At 52.6% G+C, this 22,889-nt stretch overlaps 1 protein-coding gene across 1 annotated transcript in view; it reads left to right on the top strand.

Annotated features, from left to right (window-relative positions):
• The first annotated feature begins 201 nt into the window (after positions 1–201).
• The window catches only part of adcy3a (adenylate cyclase 3a), a 30,850-nt gene continuing 8,162 nt past the window's right edge, over positions 202–22,889 (top strand). Inside the window, 14 exon segments of the mRNA XM_080501574.1 lie at positions 202–1,013; positions 9,797–9,946; positions 12,110–12,240; positions 12,320–12,431; positions 13,142–13,269; positions 14,576–14,734; positions 14,954–15,119; positions 15,245–15,361; positions 18,392–18,534; positions 18,958–19,119; positions 19,195–19,282; positions 21,611–21,727; positions 22,497–22,562; positions 22,564–22,796. Of these exon segments, the coding sequence (XP_080357700.1) occupies positions 339–1,013; positions 9,797–9,946; positions 12,110–12,240; positions 12,320–12,431; positions 13,142–13,269; positions 14,576–14,734; positions 14,954–15,119; positions 15,245–15,361; positions 18,392–18,534; positions 18,958–19,119; positions 19,195–19,282; positions 21,611–21,727; positions 22,497–22,562; positions 22,564–22,796 (2,447 nt within the window). The 5' untranslated portion in view covers positions 202–338.

Genomic DNA, 22,889 nt, shown 5'->3' with positions numbered 1-22,889 from the left:
TCGGTCCAGACGGTCCAGACGGTGGCTCTCGGTCCAGACGGTCCAGACGGTGGCTCTCGGTCCAGACGGTGGCTCTCGGTCCAGACGGTCCAGACGGTGGCTCTCGGTCCAGACGGTGGCTCTCGGTCCAGACGGTCCAGACGGTGGCTCTCGGTCCAGACGGTGGCTCTCGGTCCAGACGGTCCAGACGGTGGCTCTCGGTCCAGACGGTGGCTCTCGGTCCAGACGGTCCAGACGGTGGCTCTCGGTCCAGACGGTCCAGACGGGGGGAGGAAACGACTGTGAAGCAGCTGATGTTCCCCCGAGACCCCCTTTAGGCCTGGTGGTCCCCCCCGGCCATGCCCCGGAACCGGGCCTTCTCGGAGCCGGAGTACTCTGCGGAGTACTCTGCGGACTGCTCGGTGACGCTGCCCTCCGACCCGGGCCGGGCGGCGGGCCGGGCCCAGGACGTGACGGTGCGCAGCTCCGGCTGCTGCCTGTGCCTGCCGCGCTTCCTGCGCCTCACCTTCTCCCCGGAGTCCCTGGAGAACCTGTACCAGACCTACTTCCGGCGCCAGCGCCACGAGACCCTGCTGGTGCTGGTGGTGTTCTCCGCCCTGTTCGACGGCTACGTCCTGGCCATGTGCGCCCCCGTCTACACCGCCGACAAGCTGGCCTCCGTGCTGGTGGCGTCGGCGGGGCTGGCGGCCGACGCGGCGCTCTACCTGCTGTGCCGCTCCGGCCTGCTGCCGGACCGGGTGTGGCGGCGCGTGGTGCCCTACGCCCTGTGGGTGCTGATCGCCGCCCAGGTGTTCTGCTACCTGGGCCTGAGCTACGCCCGCTTCCACCAGGCCAGCGACACGGTGGGCTGGCAGGCCTTCTTCTCCTTCTCCTGCTTCCTCACGCTGCCGCTGCGCCTCACGCCCATCCTGCTCCTCAGCGCCCTGTCCTGCAGCGTCCACACCCTGGTGCTGGGCGTCACCATCGCCCAGCAGCAGCAGGACGAGCTGCAGGGGGCCGCGCTGGGGCGACAGGTCAGTGGGACGCACACTGACTCACACTGACTCACACTGACACACACTCTGACGCACACTGACTCACACTGACACACACTCTGACGCACACTGACTCACACTGACTCACACTGACACACTCTGACTCACACTGACTCACACTGACACACACTGACACACACTGAGACACACTGAGACACACTGACTCACACTGACACACACTGACTCACACTGACACACTCTGACTCACACTGAGACACTCTGACTCACACTGACTCACACTGACACACACTGACACACACTGAGACACACTGACACACTCTGACGCACACTGACTCACACTGACTCACACTGACACACTCTGACTCACACTGACACACTCTGACTCACACTGACTCACACTGAGACACACTGAGACACACTGACTCACACTGACACACACTGACTCACACTGACACACTCTGACTCACACTGAGACACTCTGACTCACACTGACGCACACTGACACACACTGACTCACACTGAGACACACTGACTCACACTGACACACACTGACTCACACTGACACACACTGACTCACACTGAGACTCTGACGCACACTGACACACACTGAGACACACTGACACACACTGACTCACACTGACACACTCTGACTCACACTGACACACACTGACTCACACTGACTCACACTGAGACACACTGACTCACTCTGACACACACTGACTCACTCTGACTCACTCACACTGACACACTCTGACTCACACTGACTCACACTGAGACACTCTGACTCACACTGAGACACTCTGACTCACACTGAGACACTCTGACTCACTCACACTGACACACTCTGACTCACACTGAGACACTCTGACTCACACTGACTCACACTGACACACTCTGACTCACACTGTCACACTGACTCACACTGACACACACTGACACACTCTGACTCACACTGACTCACTCTGACTCACACTCACTCACACTGACACACTCTGACTCACACTGACACACTCTGACTCACACTGACTCACACTGACACACACTGACTCACACTGACACACTCTGACTCACACTGACACACTCTGACACACTCTGACTCACACTGACACACACTGACACACACTGACTCACACTGACACACTCTGACTCACACTGACACACTCTGACTCACACTGACACACACTGACTCACTCTGACACACACTGACTCACACTCTGACTCACACTGACACACACTGACACACTCTGACTCACACTGACACACACTGACTCACTCTGACACACACTGACTCACTCTGACTCACACTGACACACACTGACTCACACTGAGACACACTGACACACTCTGACTCACTCTGACACACACTGACTCACACTGACACACACTGACTCACTCTGATTCACTCACACTGACACACTCTGACTCACACTGAGACACTCTGACTCACACTGAGACACTCTGACTCACACTGACTCACACTGAGACACTCTGACTCACTCTGACTCACTCACACTGACACACTCTGACTCACACTGAGACACTCTGACTCACACTGACACACACTGACACACACTGACACACTCTGACTCACACTGTCACACTGACTCACACTGACTCACACTGACACACTCTGACTCACACTCACTCACACTGACACACTCTGACTCACACTGACACACTCTGACACACTCTGACTCACACTGACACACTCTGACTCACACTGACACACTCTGACTCACACTGACACACTCTGACTCACACTGACACACTCTGACTCACACTGACACACTCTGACTCACACTGACACACACTGACACACACTGACTCACACTGACTCACACTGACTCACACTGACACACTCTGACTCACACTGACACACACTGACTCACTCTGACTCACTCTGACACACACTGACTCACACTGACACACACTCACACACTGACACACACTGACACACACTGACTCACACTGACACACACTGACTCACACTGACTCACACTGACTCACACTGACACACTGACACACACTGACACACACTGACTCACACTGACACACACTCTGACACACTCTGACACACACTGACTCACACTGACTCACACTGACACACACTGACTCACACTGACACACACTGACACACACTGACACACTCTGACTCACACTGACACACTCTGACTCACACTGACTCACACTGACACACTCTGACTCACACTGACTCACACTCACTCACACTGACACACTCTGACTCACACTGACACACTCTGACTCACACTGACACACTCTGACTCACACTGACACACACTGACTCACACTGACACACACTGACACACTCTGACTCACACTGACACACACTGACTCACACTGACACACACTGACTCACTCTGACACACACTGACACACTCTGACTCACACTGACACACTCTGACTCACACTGACTCACACTGACTCACACTGACACACACTGACTCACACTGACTCACACTGACACACACTGACTCACACTGACTCACACTGACTCACACTGACTCACACTGACACACACTGACTCACACTGAGACACACTGACTCACACTGACACACACTGACTCACACTGACTCACACTGACACACTCTGACTCACACTGACACACTCTGACTCACACTGACTCACACTGACACACACTGACTCACACTGAGACACACTGAGACACACTGACTCACACTGACACACACTGACTCACACTGACACACTCTGACTCACACTGAGACACTCTGACTCACACTGACGCACACTGACACACACTGACTCACACTGAGACACACTGACTCACACTGACACACACTGACTCACACTGACACACACTGACTCACACTGAGACTCTGACGCACACTGACACACACTGAGACACACTGACACACACTGACTCACACTGACACACTCTGACTCACACTGACACACACTGACTCACACTGACTCACACTGAGACACACTGACTCACTCTGACACACACTGACTCACTCTGACTCACTCACACTGACACACTCTGACTCACACTGACTCACACTGAGACACTCTGACTCACACTGAGACACTCTGACTCACACTGAGACACTCTGACTCACTCACACTGACACACTCTGACTCACACTGAGACACTCTGACTCACACTGACTCACACTGACACACTCTGACTCACACTGTCACACTGACTCACACTGACACACACTGACACACTCTGACTCACACTGACTCACTCTGACTCACACTCACTCACACTGACACACTCTGACTCACACTGACACACTCTGACTCACACTGACTCACACTGACACACACTGACTCACACTGACACACTCTGACTCACACTGACACACTCTGACACACTCTGACTCACACTGACACACACTGACACACACTGACTCACACTGACACACTCTGACTCACACTGACACACTCTGACTCACACTGACACACACTGACTCACTCTGACACACACTGACTCACACTCTGACTCACACTGACACACACTGACACACTCTGACTCACACTGACACACACTGACTCACTCTGACACACACTGACTCACTCTGACTCACACTGACACACACTGACTCACACTGACTCACACTGACTCACACTGAGACACACTGACACACTCTGACTCACTCTGACACACACTGACTCACACTGACACACTCTGACTCACACTGACACACACTGACTCACACTGACACACTCTGACTCACACTGACACACTCTGACACACTCTGACTCACACTGACACACACTGACACACACTGACTCACACTGACACACTCTGACTCACACTGACACACACTGACTCACACTCTGACTCACACTGACACACACTGACACACTCTGACTCACACTGACACACACTGACTCACTCTGACACACACTGACTCACTCTGACTCACACTGACACACACTGACTCACACTGACTCACACTGACTCACACTGAGACACACTGACACACTCTGACTCACTCTGACACACACTGACTCACACTGACACACACTGACTCACTCTGATTCACTCACACTGACACACTCTGACTCACACTGAGACACTCTGACTCACACTGAGACACTCTGACTCACACTGACTCACACTGAGACACTCTGACTCACTCTGACTCACTCACACTGACACACTCTGACTCACACTGAGACACTCTGACTCACACTGACACACACTGACACACACTGACACACTCTGACTCACACTGTCACACTGACTCACACTGACACACACTGACTCACACTGACACACTCTGACTCACACTCACTCACACTGACACACTCTGACTCACACTGACACACTCTGACACACTCTGACTCACACTGACACACTCTGACTCACACTGACACACTCTGACTCACACTGACACACTCTGACTCACACTGACACACTCTGACTCACACTGACACACTCTGACACACACTGACACACACTGACTCACACTGACACACTCTGACTCACACTGACACACACTGACTCACTCTGACTCACTCTGACACACACTGACTCACACTCTGACTCACACTGACACACACTCACACACTGACACACACTGACACACACTGACTCACACTGACACACACTGACTCACACTGACTCACACTGACACACTGACACACACTGACTCACACTGACTCACACTGACACACACTCTGACACACTCTGACACACACTGACTCACACTGACTCACACTGACACACACTGACTCACACTGACACACACTGACTCACTCTGACACACACTGACACACTCTGACTCACACTGACACACTCTGACTCACACTGACTCACACTGACTCACACTGACACACTCTGACTCACACTCACTCACACTGACACACTCTGACTCACACTGACACACTCTGACTCACACTGACACACTCTGACTCACACTGACTCACACTGACACACACTGACACACTCTGACTCACACTGACACACACTGACTCACACTGACACACACTGACTCACTCTGACACACACTGACACACTCTGACTCACACTGACACACTCTGACTCACACTGACTCACACTGACTCACACTGACACACTCTGACTCACACTGACTCACACTCACTCACACTGACACACTCTGACTCACACTGACACACTCTGACTCACACTGACACACACTGACTCACACTGACACACACTGACACACACTGACACACACTGACACACACTGACACACACTGACACACTCTGACACACTCTGACACACACTGACTCACTCTGACTCACTCTGACACACACTGACTCACACTCTGACTCACACTGACACACACTCACACACTGACACACACTGACTCACACTGACACACACTGACTCACACTGACTCACACTGACACACACTGACACACACTGACACACACTCTGACACACACTCTGACACACTCTGACTCACACTGACACACTCTGACACACAGCTTCACACACACACACACACACACACACACACACACACACACATCTCCATGCAGACACAGTAAAGAGATTGTAGGTTAAAGTTCACCAGTCTTTCCTCCAGTCCAGCAGTTTGCAGGCTCCCGGTCAGCCAACCTGGCAACCCGCTGTTTAGCTGCAGAATCACCACTGTGGTCAAAATTCAGCTTTTCAAAGTAAAGCTATTGACTTTCACTTTTGTCAGGAAACTTTTAAAGTGAAACTTTCTACTTTATTATTATTCCGCTGGGTGTTACGCTGCTGCTCCGGTAGCAGAGTGAAAATAACAACAACAAAAAGAAGTAAACAAAATTACATGCATTTTTTTTACGTATTAAACGTTTCAAATCAATTCACTAAATGAATGCGTTCTTTTTGAAGGCAGTAATATATATATAATCTCCACAGTGAGAATCATTTCAGTGCAGCAGCCCTGCAGTGTTTATTTTATTTATCACAAAAGTAAATTGAATAAGCTTACTGTGCTATTAATTTCCCCTGCGAGCAGTTAGCGTGTCAATAAAAGGAAAATGATCAGCACATTGGTTATATAATGTTATGATAGAACTGTTCTGGTGATGACACGTGTGCCACATATTGTATAGATCGGATGAACAAATTCTATGTTATATATATATATATAATTACATCATTCTAAGGAAAACGTGCCTGTTGCTGCAGAAGATCTGCTGAACAAAAAGGCAGAAGATGTCAGTGATGCTGTTTTCTGTGTTTATTGTGAAAGAGGTGGTTCCATCGCTTCACCAACAAACAAACTCGCCTTGGTTTTGCAAATTGTCACATATGAGTTGAAACAGTGGAAACACTGGACTCTGCTGTTGCACAACGTCCTCGTGCTTCAGGCCACGTTCAGGAACATCGACGTTTCAGGACGGTTTTCAGCCGCCGCCGCTGCCAGGCGATCAATAACCTCCGTCAATAACCTCCGTCAATAACCTCCGTCAATAACCTCCGTCAATAACCTCCGTCAATAACGTCCCGTCTCATCGCTTCACTTTAAACATCCAGCGTACGTCTGTAAAAGAGTTTCCTCTGAACTCTGCAGCCAAAATGAAACAAACATCTGAGTTTTATCACTCAGGAAGCTGTTCAGTAGTTTTAATATTAAAATAGATTAGAACTCATCAGGAAGCTGTTCAGTAGTTTTAATATTAAAACAGATTAGAACTCATCAGGAAGCTGTTCAGTAGTTTTAATATTAAAACAGATTAGAACCCATCAGGAAGCTGTTCAGTAGTTTTAATATTAAAATAGATTAGAACTCATCAGGAAGCTGTTCAGTAGTTTTAATATTAAAACAGATTAGAACCCATCAGGAAGCTGTTCAGTAGTTTTAATATTAAAATAGATTAGAACCCATCAGGAAGCTGTTCAGTAGTTTTAATATTAAAATAGATTAGAACTCATCAGGAAGCTGTTCAGTAGTTTTAATATTAAAACAGATTAGAACCCATCAGGAAGCTGTTCAGTAGTTTTAATATTAAAACAGATTAGAACTCATCAGGAAGCTGTTCAGTAGTTTTAATATTAAAACAGATTAGAACCCATCAGGAAGCTGTTCAGTAGTTTTAATATTAAAATAGATTAGAACTCATCAGGAAGCTGTTCAGTAGTTTTAATATTAAAACAGATTAGAACCCATCAGGAAGCTGTTCAGTAGTTTTAATATTAAAATAGATTAGAACTCATCAGGAAGCTGTTCAGTAGTTTTAATATTAAAATAGATTAGAACCCATCAGGAAGCTGTTGAGTAGTTTTAATATTAAAATAGATTAGAACCCATCAGGAAGCTGTTCAGTAGTTTTAATATTAAAATAGATTAGAACCCATCAGGAAGCTGTTCAGTAGTTTTAATATTAAAATAGATTAGAACTCATCAGGAAGCTGTTCAGTAGTTTTAATATTAAAACAGATTAGAACTCATCAGGAAGCTGCTGAACCTTTATTGCCGATATTAGATTATTTTACAGGCCCGTCCAGGGTTGGAGTCACTCAGCTGCTTCTTGTACAGTTATTATATACAAGTTATATATATGTAGAAGTTTGAACATGAAAAAAGTAAATAAAAAAAAATGGAACTTGAAAACGGGATTTGAGTGAAAAGAACAAGATAATAATCTGAAAACATTAAACTTGTACCTGAAAAAAATAACAGCTTCATTTAAAAATATATATTTAAGAGTGAAAAATGAAAATAAAGGATTTTATCAAAAGAATATCGGAGCCGAATCAAAATAATATGAACATTATTGAACATTCAGTTTCAAAATGTTTTTTTCAATCACTTTTTTTTTTTCCCCAAATGAACAAACCTTTTGACCTTTTGTGAAGTCCACACTGCTGTCTGTCTGTCTGTCTCTGTCTGTCTGTCTGTCTGTCTCTCTGTCTGTCTGTCTGTCTGTCTGTCTGTCTGTCTGTCTGTCTGTCTGTCTGTCTGTCTGTCCTTTATGAAGTCTGTCTGTCTGTCTGTCTGTCTGTCTGTCTGTCTGTCTGTCCTTTATGAAGTCTGTCCGTCTGTCTGTCCTTTATGAAGTCTGTCCGTCTGAAAGCGTCATGGAATCAGAACCAAACATGAATTTAGAACAAATGACAACATTTGAAAACAAAACTTATTTCCTACTTTCACATGAGCCTCTAGACGGGAGGAGGACGGGAGGAGGAGGGGAGGAGGGGAAGACATGAGGACAGGAGGAGGGGTGGACGGGAGGAGGAGGGGAGGACAGGAGGAGGGGAGGACATGAGGACAGGAGGAGGGGAAGACATGAGGACAGGAGGAGGGGAGGACATGAGGACAGGAGGAGGGGAGGACATGAGGACAGGAGGAGGGGAAGACATGAGGACAGGAGGAGGGGAGGACATGAGGACAGGAGGAGGGGAGGACATGAGGACAGGAGGAGGGGAAGACATGAGGACAGGAGGAGGGGAAGACATGAGGACAGGAGGAGGGGAGGACATGAGGACAGGAGGAGGGGAAGACATGAGGACAGGAGGAGGGGAGGACAGGAGGAGGGGAGGACATGAGGACAGGAGGAGGGGAAGACATGAGGACAGGAGGAGGGGAAGACATGAGGACAGGAGGAGGGGAAGACATGAGGACAGGAGGAGGGGAGGACAGGAGGAGGGGAAGACATGAGGAGGAGGGGAGGACATGAGGACAGGAGGAGGGGAGGACATGAGGACAGGAGGAGGGGAGGACAGGAGGAGGGGAGGACATGAGGACAGGAGGAGGGGAAGACATGAGGAGGACAGGAGTGGTTTTGGTAGAAGGTTTGTAATGTAAACAACGGAACCAGTCTACATGTGTCCTGTCCCCCCAGCTGCTGGCCAACATGGTGGTCTACACGTGTGCCATCACGGTGGGGGTCATGTCCTACTACATGGCCGACCGGAAGCACCGCAAGGCCTTCCTGGAGGCAAGGCAGTCCCTGGAGGTCAAGCTCAACCTGGAGGAGCAGAGCCAGCAGCAGGTCAGAGGTCACAGGGTTCTGGACCGGCTCGGGGGTCTGGACCGGCTCGGGGGTCTGGGCACGCTCACACTGCGTTCCACCGCACTTCCTGTCCCGGGACGGGTTTTCACTTGGTCCGGGACGGGTTTTCACCTGGTCCGACTTTAAAGTAGTGACGGTACGGAAAGAACCCGCGACTCTCCGCTGAGCTAGCTAGCACCGAGGGGCGGGTCTGGGGGAGGAGCCACGGCGACGCCGCCTGCTGATTGGTCGTGACCATCGTCACTCTGGACCTGCGGCCATGTTTAATCATTTCATGGTACATCTCTTGCTTACATGAGCTGCTTTGATCACTGGTTGTTTACATGAGCTGCTTTGATCACTGGTTGTTTACATGAGCTGCTGTGATCACTGGTTGTTTACATGAGCTGCTGTGATCACTGGTTGTTTACATGAGCTGCTTTGATCACTGGTTGTTTACATGAGCTGCTGTGATCACTGGTTGTTTACATGAGCTGCTGTGATCACTGGTTGTTTACATGAGCTGCTTTGATCACTGGTTGTTTACATGAGCTGCTTTGATCACTGGTTGTTTACATGAGCTGCTTTGATCACTGGTTGTTTACATGAGCTGCTGTGATCACTGGTTGTTTACTTGAGCTGCTTTGATCACTGGTTGTTTACATGAGCTGCTTTGATCACTGGTTGTTTACATGAGCTGCTTTGATCACTGGTTGTTTACATGAGCTGCTGTGATCACTGGTTGTTTACTTGAGCTGCTTTGATCACTGGTTGTTTACATGAGCTGCTTTGATCACTGGTTGGTTCGTCAGCTGGTTTGTTGAAACGCCGGCGACTGAACATCGTTCCCCCGTCGAGACACGCCCCTCCAGACACTTGAGGGCAAAAATAAATCAATCCGTTTCTTTCATGTCTATCTTGAAGGGGACTTGTTGTTCTTTGTGACATCACGAGTGGTAAAGTGGTGGTTTGAGGAGTTAAACTGAGGACGAGGCTGAATCCAGGCGGACGGAGGGAAGCTCTCTCTCTCTGCTCCGACCGGCAGCTGACGGAGCTGACGGAGAGGCGGAGAAGCAACAAGCGGTCGGCTGTGTGATTACAGCCAACGCCATCTCAGGAGACCTGTTGCCACGGCAACCGGCAGCCGAAGGATGACCCTTGACTGGTCGGAGGCCCTCCTTTCTCTCCAGCCTCCTGGTTTTATCAGACCTCCTCCTTCCTTTTTTCTCCTCCATCACCACCACTCACTACACCTCCTCTCTCGCTCCGCCTGTGTGGAGCGTCTGTTCCAAAAATAGCCCTGGGGGGGGTCGTCCGGCAAGCATCTTGAAGATTCATCTGATGTCGCCGCTGCAGGTTCTAACAGGTGGAGGAACTGCTTCATCTCAGAACACCGTCAGTGTGGAACCTCCAACCGTCTGTTCCTCACAACCTATTCTAATATTATAGGAGGGGGGGGGGGGGGGGGGGGGGGGGACGCAAGAATCACGGTTCCGTACTCGGTTAATGGAAAATGAAAAAAAAAAAATATTTTCCTTTTTTACCTCACCCTCTGCCGTGCCGCAACCATACCGTACCCTCCCCCTCTGCCGTACCGTACCGTACCCTCCCCCTCTGCCGTACCGTAACCATACCGTACCCTCCCCCTCTACCATACCGTACCCTCCCCCTCTACCATACCGTACCCTCCCTCTCTGCCATACCGTACCGTACCCTCCCCCTCTGCCGTACCGTACCCTCCCCCCGTTCCATCGTAGTAAACACCGCGCGGTGGAACCGCAGCACAAGACGACAGAAGGACTGTTGAGTTCTGCATCCCAGAACCCAGCTGGTCCTCAGTGAGTCCAGATTTGGTCCCTGAAGGGACTCAGCTGATCAGGTAGAACTTCCTCACCTGGTCCACCAGCGAGTGACGACTGGAGAGGAGGAGCAGGAATGATAGGGTCAGGAGGGTCAGGGTCAGGAGGGTCAGGGTCAGGGGTCAGGGGTCATGGAGCGTAGAGTCCCTGGTTCAGTCCGGTTCCACTGACTAGAACCGTCATATCAGTCACTTCTACAGGATCCAACAAAATAAATGGTTTCATTAGATGTTTATGATTTACCCACTGACCCTACCCCCTACCCCCTACCCCCCACAATCCTAACACCCACCCCCCCCCCCAGGAGCGCCTCCTCCTGTCCATCCTGCCGAAGCACATAGCGGACGAGATGCTGCAGGACATGAAGAAGGAGCCGAGTCAGAAGGAGATGCAGCAGTTCAACACCATGTACATGTACAGGCACGAGAACGTGAGGTAAGGCGCCTCCGGCGCGGCTTCACTGTGCCCGCAGAGGCCCCGCCTCCTTACCTCGGTGTGTCTTCTGCCCCGGCAGCATCCTGTTCGCCGACATCGTGGGTTTCACCCAGCTGTCGTCGTCCTGCAGCGCCCAGGAGCTCGTCAAGCTGCTCAACGAGCTCTTCGCTCGCTTCGACAAGCTGGCCGCCGTGAGTCCCCCGGGCCCCCAGACCCACCGGGTCCTGTCCTGGAGGGACCGGGCCCCCAGACCCACCGGGTCCTGTCCTGGAGGGACCGGGCCCCCAGACCCTGGAGGGACCGGGTCCCCAGAGGGACCGGGTCCTGTCCTGGAGGGACCCGACCCCCCAGACCCTGGGGGGACCGGGTCCTGTCCTGGAAACAGCAGGACCAGGGTCCTCTGACCTCCTGACATCAGAGGTCAGAGGTTCAGGGTCACCGGGTCACTGGTTGTGAACTACAACAATCTTCAACATTACATCATGGTGGTTGTTGACAAACATCACGTTAAAACAAACAAAGTACAGCGAAGAGTTTCAGTGAACGTTGTGTCCAACCTTCGGTCCAGTTTCTCCGACATCATGAGTCTAGTTGGTTTTTAATGGTTCTGGAATTAATCACAGTAAAGTTCTTACAATGTCTTATGAACCAACACGTCACTTTCTGTTTGTTACTACAAAATAAATGTATATATGATGTAATACTTTATGTAGTTTATATATTGAACAGCCGACATTGACGACAAAACACTGATCCATTCAGACCGTCGTTATTAATTATTACAAAATATGTTTGATTCTGCTGAGTCGTACAAGATGTTTGTTCACAAAACCTTCATCTGAGGAGTATTTCTGTCTTTGCTCCTTCGGGTGTTGGAGCCTAAAGTCTGTGCCTCCGTCAGAAATACCACCAGCTGAGGATCAAGATCCTGGGCGACTGTTACTACTGTATCTGTGGGCTGCCGGGCTACCGGGAGGACCACGCCGCCTGCTCCATCAGGATGGGGCTGGCCATGGTGGAGGCCATCTCGTGAGTCCCGGGCCGCTGGGATGGGGGGCGGGTGGAGGCTGCGTGACAACCCCCAACTGTCAGGTCTGCTTCGATGTGGGCCGGGTGGAGGCGGTGGAGGTGGTAGAGGTGATGGAGGGGGTGGAGGTGGTGGGGGCGATGGAGGGGGTGGGGACGGGTGGAGGTGGTAGAGGCAGTGAGGGTGGTGGAGGGGGTGGGGCCGGGTGGAGGCGGTAGAGGCGGTGGGGGCGATGGAGGGGGTGGAGGTGATGGAGGGGGTGGGGACGGGTGGAGGTGGTAGAGGCGATGGAGGGGGTGGGGACGGGTGGAGGCGGTGGGGGCGATGGAGGGGGTTGGGACGGGTGGAGGTGGTAGAGGGGGTGGGGACGGGTGGAGGTGGTAGAGGCAGTGAGGGCGATGGAGGGGGTGGGGATGGGTGGAGGTGGTAGAGGGGGTGGGGACGGGTGGAGGTGGTAGAGGCAGTGAGGGTGATGGAGGGGGTGGGGACGGGTGGAGGTGGTAGAGGCGGTGGAGGTGGTAGACGGGGTGGGGACGGGTGGAGGTGGTGGGGGCGATGGAGGGGGTGGGGACGGGTGGAGGTGGTAGAGGCGGTGGGGGCGATGGAGGTGGTGGGGACGGGTGGAGGTGGTAGAGGCGGTGGGGGCGATGGAGGGGGTGGGGACGGGTGGAGGTGGTAGAGGCGGTGGGGGCGATGGAGGGGGTGGGGACGGGTGGAGGTGGTAGAGGCGGTGGGGGGCGATGGAGGGGGTGGGGATGGGTGGAGGTGGTAGAGGCAGTGAGGGTGATGGAGGGGGTGGGGACGGGTGGAGGTGGTAGAGGCGGTGGAGGTGGTAGACGGGGTGGGGACGGGTGGAGGTGGTAGAGGCGGTGGGGGCGATGGAGGGGGTGGGGACGGGTGGAGGTGGTAGAGGCGGTGGGGGGCGATGGAGGGGGTGGGGACGGGTGGAGGTGGTCGAGGCGATGGAGGTGGTGGGGACGGGTGGAGGTGGTCGAGGCGATGGAGGGGGTGGGGACGGGTGGAGGTGGTAGAGGCGGTGGGGGGCGATGGAGGTGGTGGGGACGGGTGGAGGTGGTAGAGGTGGTGGGGGCGATGGAGGTGGTGGGGACGGGTGGAGGTGGTAGAGGCGGTGGGGGCGATGGAGGGGGTGGGGACGGGTGGAGGTGGTAGAGGCGGTGGAGGGGGTGGGGACGGGTGGAGGTGGTAGAGGGGGTGGGGACGGGTGGAGGTGGTGGGGGCGACGGCCTCTGGCTGACGATGACGGGTCGTTAAGATGGAATCTAGGACTCAACACTTGCACCTGTGCAGGTACGTGCGGGAGAAGACCCAGACGGACGTGGACATGAGGGTGGGGGTCCACAGCGGCACCGTCCTGGGGGGGGTCCTGGGCCAGAAGCGCTGGCAGTACGACGTCTGGTCCACCGACGTCACCGTGGCCAACAAGATGGAGGCCGGAGGAATCCCCGGGTGAGTCTCAAGTTACTTTATACGTCTATAGAGGACTCCCCGGGTGAGTCTCAAGTTACTTTATACGTCTATAGAGGAATCCCCGGGGTCCCCCCGGGGATTCCTCTATAGACGTATAAAGTAACTTGAGACTCACCCGACCGGTGATATAGACCCGGGGTGATATAGACCCGGGGTGATATGTGTGTGTGTGTGTGTGTGTGTGTGTGTGTGTGTCAGGCGTGTGCACATCTCCCAGAGCACCCTGGAGTGTCTCCACGGCGACTTCGACGTGGAGCCGGGCCACGGCGGCGAGCGCTGCGACTACCTGAGGGAGCGCGGCATCGACACCTACCTGGTGGTCGTCCCCCGGGGGCCCCTGGGGAGGGGGGGCATCAACGGCGTGGTGAGGCACACACACACACACACACACACTCACACACACTCTCTGCATACACTCTGAGGAGGAGGGAGGGAAGAGGAGGAGGAGTTAGTGATGTAACGAGGCTCCGCCCCCTTTGTCCCCATCAGAAGCTGTCGGTCACCTCCTCCACCGGAGACTCTCCTCTGATCAACACCACCGACTGCAACGGCAGCCTGAACACCGCCTGCACCACCCCTGAGGAGGCGGAGGAGCTGGACGCCAGGGTGAGGCGGCGCGGCGCTACGTCATGCTACGTCACCCTCCATCATACTACGTCATACTATGTCACACTACGTCATACTACGTCACCCTCCATCACACTACGTCATACTATGTCATACTACGTCACTCTCCATCACACTACGTCATACTACGTCACCCTCCGTCACACTACGTCATACTATGTCACACTACGTCACCCTCCATCACACTACGTCATACTGCGTCACCCTCGTCACACTACGTTATACTATGTCATACTACGTCACCCTCCGTCATACTACGTCGCCCTCCGTCACACTACGTCACCCTCGTCATACTCCATCTGACTCCATCATACTACGTCACCCTCCGTCATACTATGTCACACTACGTTATACTATGTCATACTACGTCTCCCTCCGTCATACTACGTCACCCTCGTCATACTACGTCATACTACGTCACCCTCGTCATACTCCGTCATACTACGTCACACTACGTCACCCTCGTCATACTCCATCTGACTCATCATACTACGTCACTCTCCGTCATACTACGTCACCCTCGTCATACTCCATCATACTCCGTCATACTACATCACCCTCCGTCACACTATGTCACACTACGTCACCCTCCGTCACACTACGTTATACTATGTCACACTACGTTATACTATGTCATACTACGTCACCCTCCGTCACACTACGTCACCCTCGTCATACTCCATCTGACTCCATCATACTACGTCACCCTCCGTCATACTATGTCACACTACGTTATACTATGTCATACTACGTCTCCCTCCGTCATACTACGTCATACTACGTCACACTACGTCACCCTCGTCATACTCCATCTGACTCATCATACTACGTCACTCTCCGTCATACTACGTCACCCTCGTCATACTCCATCATACTCCGTCATACTACATCACCCTCCGTCACACTATGTCATACTACGTCACCCTCGTCATACTCCATCTGACTCCATCACACTCCATCCTACTACGTCACTCTGAGGCACAATCGTCCGTCCGACACTCATAATTCAATGTTTTCTTTTTCATTTTTCTTTTTTTTAACAAAATAAAGGAAATGTGAGACGTTATTCTGGAGAAGTTTGAACATGTTGGTCAAATACAACAATAAAGGTCCGTCGTGGGTTTTCAGATGAAATCTAGGTAATAAAAGACCAATTTTAATACTAAAATCTAAAAGCAGCATGACAGGATCATTGATGTACAACCAGTGACTGGAGGCGACCAACTAGTGACTGGAGGTGACCAACTAGTGACTGGAGGTGACCAACCAGTGACTGGAGGTGACCAACCAGTGACTGGAGGTGACCAACTAGTGACTGGAGGCGACCAACTAGTGACTGGAGGCGACCAACCAGTGACTGGAGGTGACCAACCAGTGACTGGAGGTGACCAACTAGTGACTGGAGGTGACCAACCAGTGACTGGAGGTGACCAACTAGTGACTGGAGGTGACCAACTAGTGACTGGAGGCGACCAACCAGTGACTGGAGGTGACCAACCAGTGACTGGAGGTGACCAACTAGTGACTGGAGGTGACCAACCAGTGACTGGAGGTGACCAACCAGTGACTGGAGGTGACCAACCAGTGACTGGAGGCGACCAACCAGTGACTGGAGGTGACCAACTAGTGACTGGAGGTGACCAACTAGTGACTGGAGGTGACCAACCAGTGACTGGAGGTGACCAACTAGTGACTGGAGGCGACCAACCAGTGACTGGAGGTGACCAACCAGTGACTGGAGGTGACCAACTAGTGACTGGAGGTGACCAACCAGTGACTGGAGGTGACCAACCAGTGACTGGAGGTGACCAACCAGTGACTGGAGGTGACCAACTAGTGACTGGAGGTGACCAACCAGTGACTGGAGGTGACCAACTAGTGACTGGAGGCGACCAACCAGTGACTGGAGGCGACCAACTAGTGACTGGAGGTGACCAACCAGTGACTGGAGGTGACCAGCCAGTGACTGGAGGTGACCAACCAGTGACTGGAGGTGACCAGCCAGTGACTGGAGGTGACCAACTAGTGACTGGAGGTGACCAACCAGTGACTGGAGGTGACCAACTAGTGACTGGAGGTGACCAACTAGTGACTGGAGGCGACCAACCAGTGACTGGAGGTGACCAACTAGTGACTGGAGGTGACCAACCAGTGACTGGAGGTGACCAACTAGTGACTGGAGGTGACCAACTAGTGACTGGAGGTGACCAACTAGTGACTGGAGGTGACCAACTAGTGACTGGAGGTGACCAACTAGTGACTGGAGGTGACCAACCAGTGACTGGAGGTGACCAGCCAGTGACTGGAGGTGACCAACTAGTGACTGGAGGTGACCAACCAGTGACTGGAGGTGACCAACTAGTGACTGGAGGTGACCAACTAGTGACTGGAGGCGACCAACCAGTGACTGGAGGTGACCAACTAGTGACTGGAGGTGACCAACTAGTGACTGGAGGTGACCAACCAGTGACTGGAGGTGACCAACTAGTGACTGGAGGCGACCAACCAGTGACTGGAGGTGACCAACCAGTGACTGGAGGTGACCAACCAGTGACTGGAGGTGACCAGCCAGTGACTGGAGGTGACCAACCAGTGACTGGAGGTGACCAACTAGTGACTGGAGGTGACCAACCAGTGACTGGAGGTGACCAACTAGTGACTGGAGGCGACCAACTAGTGACTGGAGGTGACCAGCCAGTGACTGGAGGTGACCAACCAGTGACTGGAGGTGACCCTGGTGTGTGTGGGGTCAGGAGGTCAGTGACCCTGGTGTGTGTGGGGTCAGGAGGTCAGTGACCCTGGTGTCTGTGCCTCCAGGAGGTCAGTGACCCTGGTGTCTGTGCCTCCAGGAGGTCAGTGACCCTGGTGTGTGTGCCTCCAGGAGGTCAGTGACCCTGGTGTCTGTGCCTCCAGGTGGTCAGTGACCCTGGTGTCTGTGGGGTCAGGAGGTCAGTGACCCTGGTGTCTGTGCCTCCAGGAGGTCAGTGACCCTGGTGTCTGTGCCTCCAGGTGGTGAACCCGTCGTTCCCTAACCCTCGCCGGAGGCTCCGTCTGAGGGACCTGGCGGAGCGAGTGATCGACGCCCAGGAGAACGAGGTGGAGCTCAACAAGCTGCTGAACGAGGCTCTGCTGGAGAGGGAGACCGTCCAGGCGTGAGTCCTCCGTCACCCTCCGTCACCCTCCGTCACTGCTCTGTCACACCTCCGCCACTCCTCCGTCACTGCTCCGTCACACCTCCGTCACTCCTCCGTCACTGCTCCGTCACTCCTCCGTCAGACCCCATCACTCCTCCGTCAGACCTCATCACACCTCCGTCACTCCTCCATCAGACCCCATCAGACCTCCATCACTCCTCTGTCAGACCTCATCACACCTCCGTCACACCTCCGTCACTCCTCCGTCATGAGGTGTGTGTGTGTGTGTGTGTGTGTGTGTGTGTGTGTGTGTGTGTGTGTGTGTGTGTGTGTGTGTGTGTGTGTGTGTGTGTGTGTGTGTGTGTGTGTGTGTGTGTGTGTGTGTGTGTGTGTGTGTGTGTGTGTGTGTGTGTGTGTGTGTGTGTGTGTGTGTGTGTGCAGGCTGAAGGGGAAACACACCAACAGGCTTTCACTGCGGTTTGAGGACCCGGAGTTGGAGTCGTGTTACTCGGTGGAGAAGGAGAAGCAGAGCGGGGCGGCGTTCTGCTGCTCCTGCGTGGTGCTGCTCTTCACCGCGCTGACGGAGGCGCTCATAGACCCCCGGTCAGTCTCCACCCGCCGGCCGGGGAGCCTCCGCTTCCTGTCCGGAGGCTCACTGGCTCTCCCTCTGTGGAACAGGCTGGTGGCGAACTACGTCAGCTTCGCGGTGGGGGAGGTTCTGCTGCTGGTTCTGACCGTCTGCTCGCTGGCCGCCATCTTCCCCCGGGTGAGTCCCTCGCTGCTGCTGCACATCAGGAACAGCTGGACGCAACAGCCACTATCAGTATATGTGGATGTAGACTATATAGATACATGACGGAGAAACGTTTCCTCCATGACGGAGAAACTGTCGCTAATTAAAGACGATTGTTTAGAAGAACAAGAGGTTCCATGTCACCTTCTGCACAGAATGAAGATTAATATTGAGCTTTGGGGTGTGAATGAATGATGTCGGGGATAAAAACTGTGTTTTAGCAGTTTGCTTTGAGATAGTGTTTTAATTTGAAAATATGAAACTCAAACTGCTGCAAACACGGTTTCCACTTCCAAGTGGACATGAATTTCTAGGAGAACCACAGTTGTGATGATTTGATCAAACTGTCAAAACTCCAGAAAGAAAGTTTTGCCATTTCAAAAAACGTTCCCGCTCCAGAGTTGTAAGAAAATAAACACATGAGGTGAGAGTTCCAGTACCTCCAGTACCTGGAAATGATACTCAGATTATTTAAAAAGTTAAAAATGTGATATTTACAGAGAACAATTAGGACAATCGAGCATTTAAAATAATACCTCCTGCTGTGAAACAGTGAAATGTGACAAAACTCCTCTGCACTGCACATTTGATCTTTTTTTGTGGCAACGACAAATCCAACTAATATTTCTACTTCTGTTCCTGTTTCAAGATGTCAAAATAAAAGCCCGGTTATCAGTGGCCATAACAGGAAGTGTTTGTTCTGAGGTGAAGGTCCAGACAGCAGTTCTTCTTCTCTTCATCCTTTGATGTATTGATTAGGTCTGAACTCCGTCACTGACGTGGTTGACGTAGCGCAGTTCAGTACTCTCATTGAAATATACTCAAGTAAAAGTACTGAGTTTCAAAACAACATTAAAAACTATTCAGTTACAGTAACAGGAGTGAAAGTAATTGGTTACTTTCCATCTGGAAAAGGATTCAGAATGTGGGCTGTGTTGACCTTTGACCCCCGTGGTCACTGTGTTGACCTTTGACCCCATGGGGGTGGCACTGTGTTGACCTTTGACCCCCTGTGGTCACTGTGTTGACCTTTGACCCCATGGGGGGTGTCACTGTGTTGACCTTTGACCCCATGGTCACTGTGTTGACCTTTGACCCCCTGTGGTCAGTGTGTTGACCTTTGACCCCTGTGGTCAGACGTTTCCATGATTGTGTGTTTGGCAGCGTTTTATTCTGCCTCATGGAAATTCAGATATTGACGAGCGGCAGGACGGGATTGACGTCTCCTGTCACATGTTCTGCTGGGCTGCAGTCAGCCGGGGTCAGCGTGGCCCTCCACCCCCACCCCCACCCCCACCCCCCTCCACCCCCACCACTGGTCAATAACACATAGATCACACAGCGCTCAGACCAAAGTACCGACAGAAACACGTGTTTCTCCTTCATGTTACACACTTTTATTTCTCAAACCTTATATTGAGTCATTTGATCTTTAACACACACACACACACACACACACACACACACACACACCCACCCTGCTGGACCTTCACCTTGGTGAGGAGAAGTGAGGACTGACCTTCAGGTCAGTGGTTCTGCTGGACCTTAGAACAGACGAAGACAAACGTGATTCTGTGAAGCAGCAGAAGAATTAAATGTCATTAAGTCACCTGGTGGAGACGAGAGTCTCCTGTCTGTGGTTCTGGTTCTGTCTGTGGTTCTGTCTGTGGTTCTGGTTCTGTCTGTGGTTCTGTCTGTGGTTCTGTCAGCGGTTCTGGTTCCGTCTGTGGTTCTATTATAATAATCCTGGTTCCTCTGCAGTGTGAAGGTTCCTCTTCTAAACCTGGAGCCTCTTTGTTTCCATGTTGAGTTCGGCTCACTGGGCGACACGATTCTTTTTAGAACCACGACTGAGGCGATTGTTGAAAACAGACGTTGCCTCGTTAGTCGACACTCATTGGTGAACTGACTTCTGTGTCGCGAGTCACGATGCTAAGCTAGCAAACGTCAGTCTAATATTGTCTCACTGGGAAACGACCGCAGCGTGATTGAGCTAACGCTAAACATGAGTTAGCAAGCGTGGCGTTGAACAGATCTAATGTTCCATCAGTCTGCTAGCTAGCGTAGCTAGCGCGGTAGAGAGTCACGTCTCTGATGCGGGACAGCGTCTTAAAGGGACAGGCTGCCGACCTCAATCAAAACACCTCCTGTACCGACACGGGCACCGTGACCCCATCACTCCCCATCACCCCCATCACCCCCCACCCCCACCCCATCACCCCCCATTTTACAAGATACTCATGTTTAAATGGAGTGTGAGATTTGTGATCCGGTTCCTGACGCGGTGCTTTGTGGTGTCAGGTGTTTCCCAAGAAGCTGGTGTCGTTCTCCACCTGGATCGACACCACCCGCTGGGCTCGGAACACCTGGGCCATGGCGGCCATCTTCATTCTCACCACGGCGGACATCGTGGACATGGTACGTTCTGCTTCACTGCTTCTTCAACATCAAAGTCTCGTTTCAAAGCTCAAATCAAAGGACATTTTGAAATATTGATCACAGTCACAAGGGTCTGGTGGACCTGGGTCTGGTGGACCTGGGTCTGGTGGACCTGGGTCTGGTGGACCGGGGTCTGGTGGACCTGGGTCTGGTGGACCGGGGTCTGGTGGACCTGGGTCTGGTGGACCTGGGTCTGGTGGACCTGGGTCTGGTGGACCGGGGTCTGGTGGACCGGGGTCTGGTGGACCTGGGTCTGGTGGACCGGGGTCTGGTGGACCTGGGTCTGGTGGACCTGGGTCTTCAGGAACGAGACTGGAGTTTAGCGTCAAGACCTGCAGTTTGACACGGCGCCGCTCTGAAGTAGGAACGATTTCAGGGGACGAGGTCATGAGGTCATGAAGGTCATGAGGTCATGAGGTCACAAGGCTGTCGATACACCAACGATATTTCAGTTCTTCTCAGGTGTTTTTACTTCATAATTCCATAACGGGTTCATTCATACTCGGTATGAGAGGGTGAGTCCAGGCCTGTGGCGGTTCTGAGTCCAGGCCTGTGGCGGTTCTGAGTCCAGGCCTGTGGCGGTTCTGAGTCCAGGCCTGTGGCGGTTCTGAGTCCAGGCCTGTGGCGGTTCTGTCCAGTCAAACGGACCTTAAAGGTCAGGAGGTGAACTTTGACCTCAGCTTGTTGACCCTGGAGGCCCGGAGCTGGACACACTTGTTCAGACTTTCCTGGTTTTTCTTCTGTCCAGCTGAGCTGCCTGCCTCTGGTCCCGGTGGAGGGCGGGGCCACAGTGGCTCCTCCCCCTCCCCCCCTCCTCCTCCTCCTCCTCCTCCTCCTGGTCCAGCCTGGAAGGGTGCTGGAACAACCCCAAGTACTACAGCTACGTGGCCGTGCTGGCGCTCATGGCCACCACCATGCTGGTCCAGGTCAGCCACATGGTCAAGCTCACGCTCATGTTGCTCATCACCGTGGCAACCGGCGTCGTCAACATCTACAGCTGGAATCACATCTTCGACCGCTACGACCGGGCCCGTTTCCAGGACTACAGGTGAGCCTCCTCCTCCCGTTTCCAGGACTACAGGTGAGCCTCTTCCAGGACTACAGGTGAGCCTCTTCCAGGACTACAGGTGAGCCTCTTCCA

This window comes from Blennius ocellaris (genome assembly GCF_963422515.1).
Source record: "Blennius ocellaris genome assembly, chromosome: 8".
NCBI lineage: Eukaryota > Metazoa > Chordata > Actinopteri > Blenniiformes > Blenniidae > Blennius > Blennius ocellaris.
The sequence above is the reverse complement of the archived record's forward strand: the minus strand, read 5'-3'. Positions and strand labels throughout refer to the sequence as shown.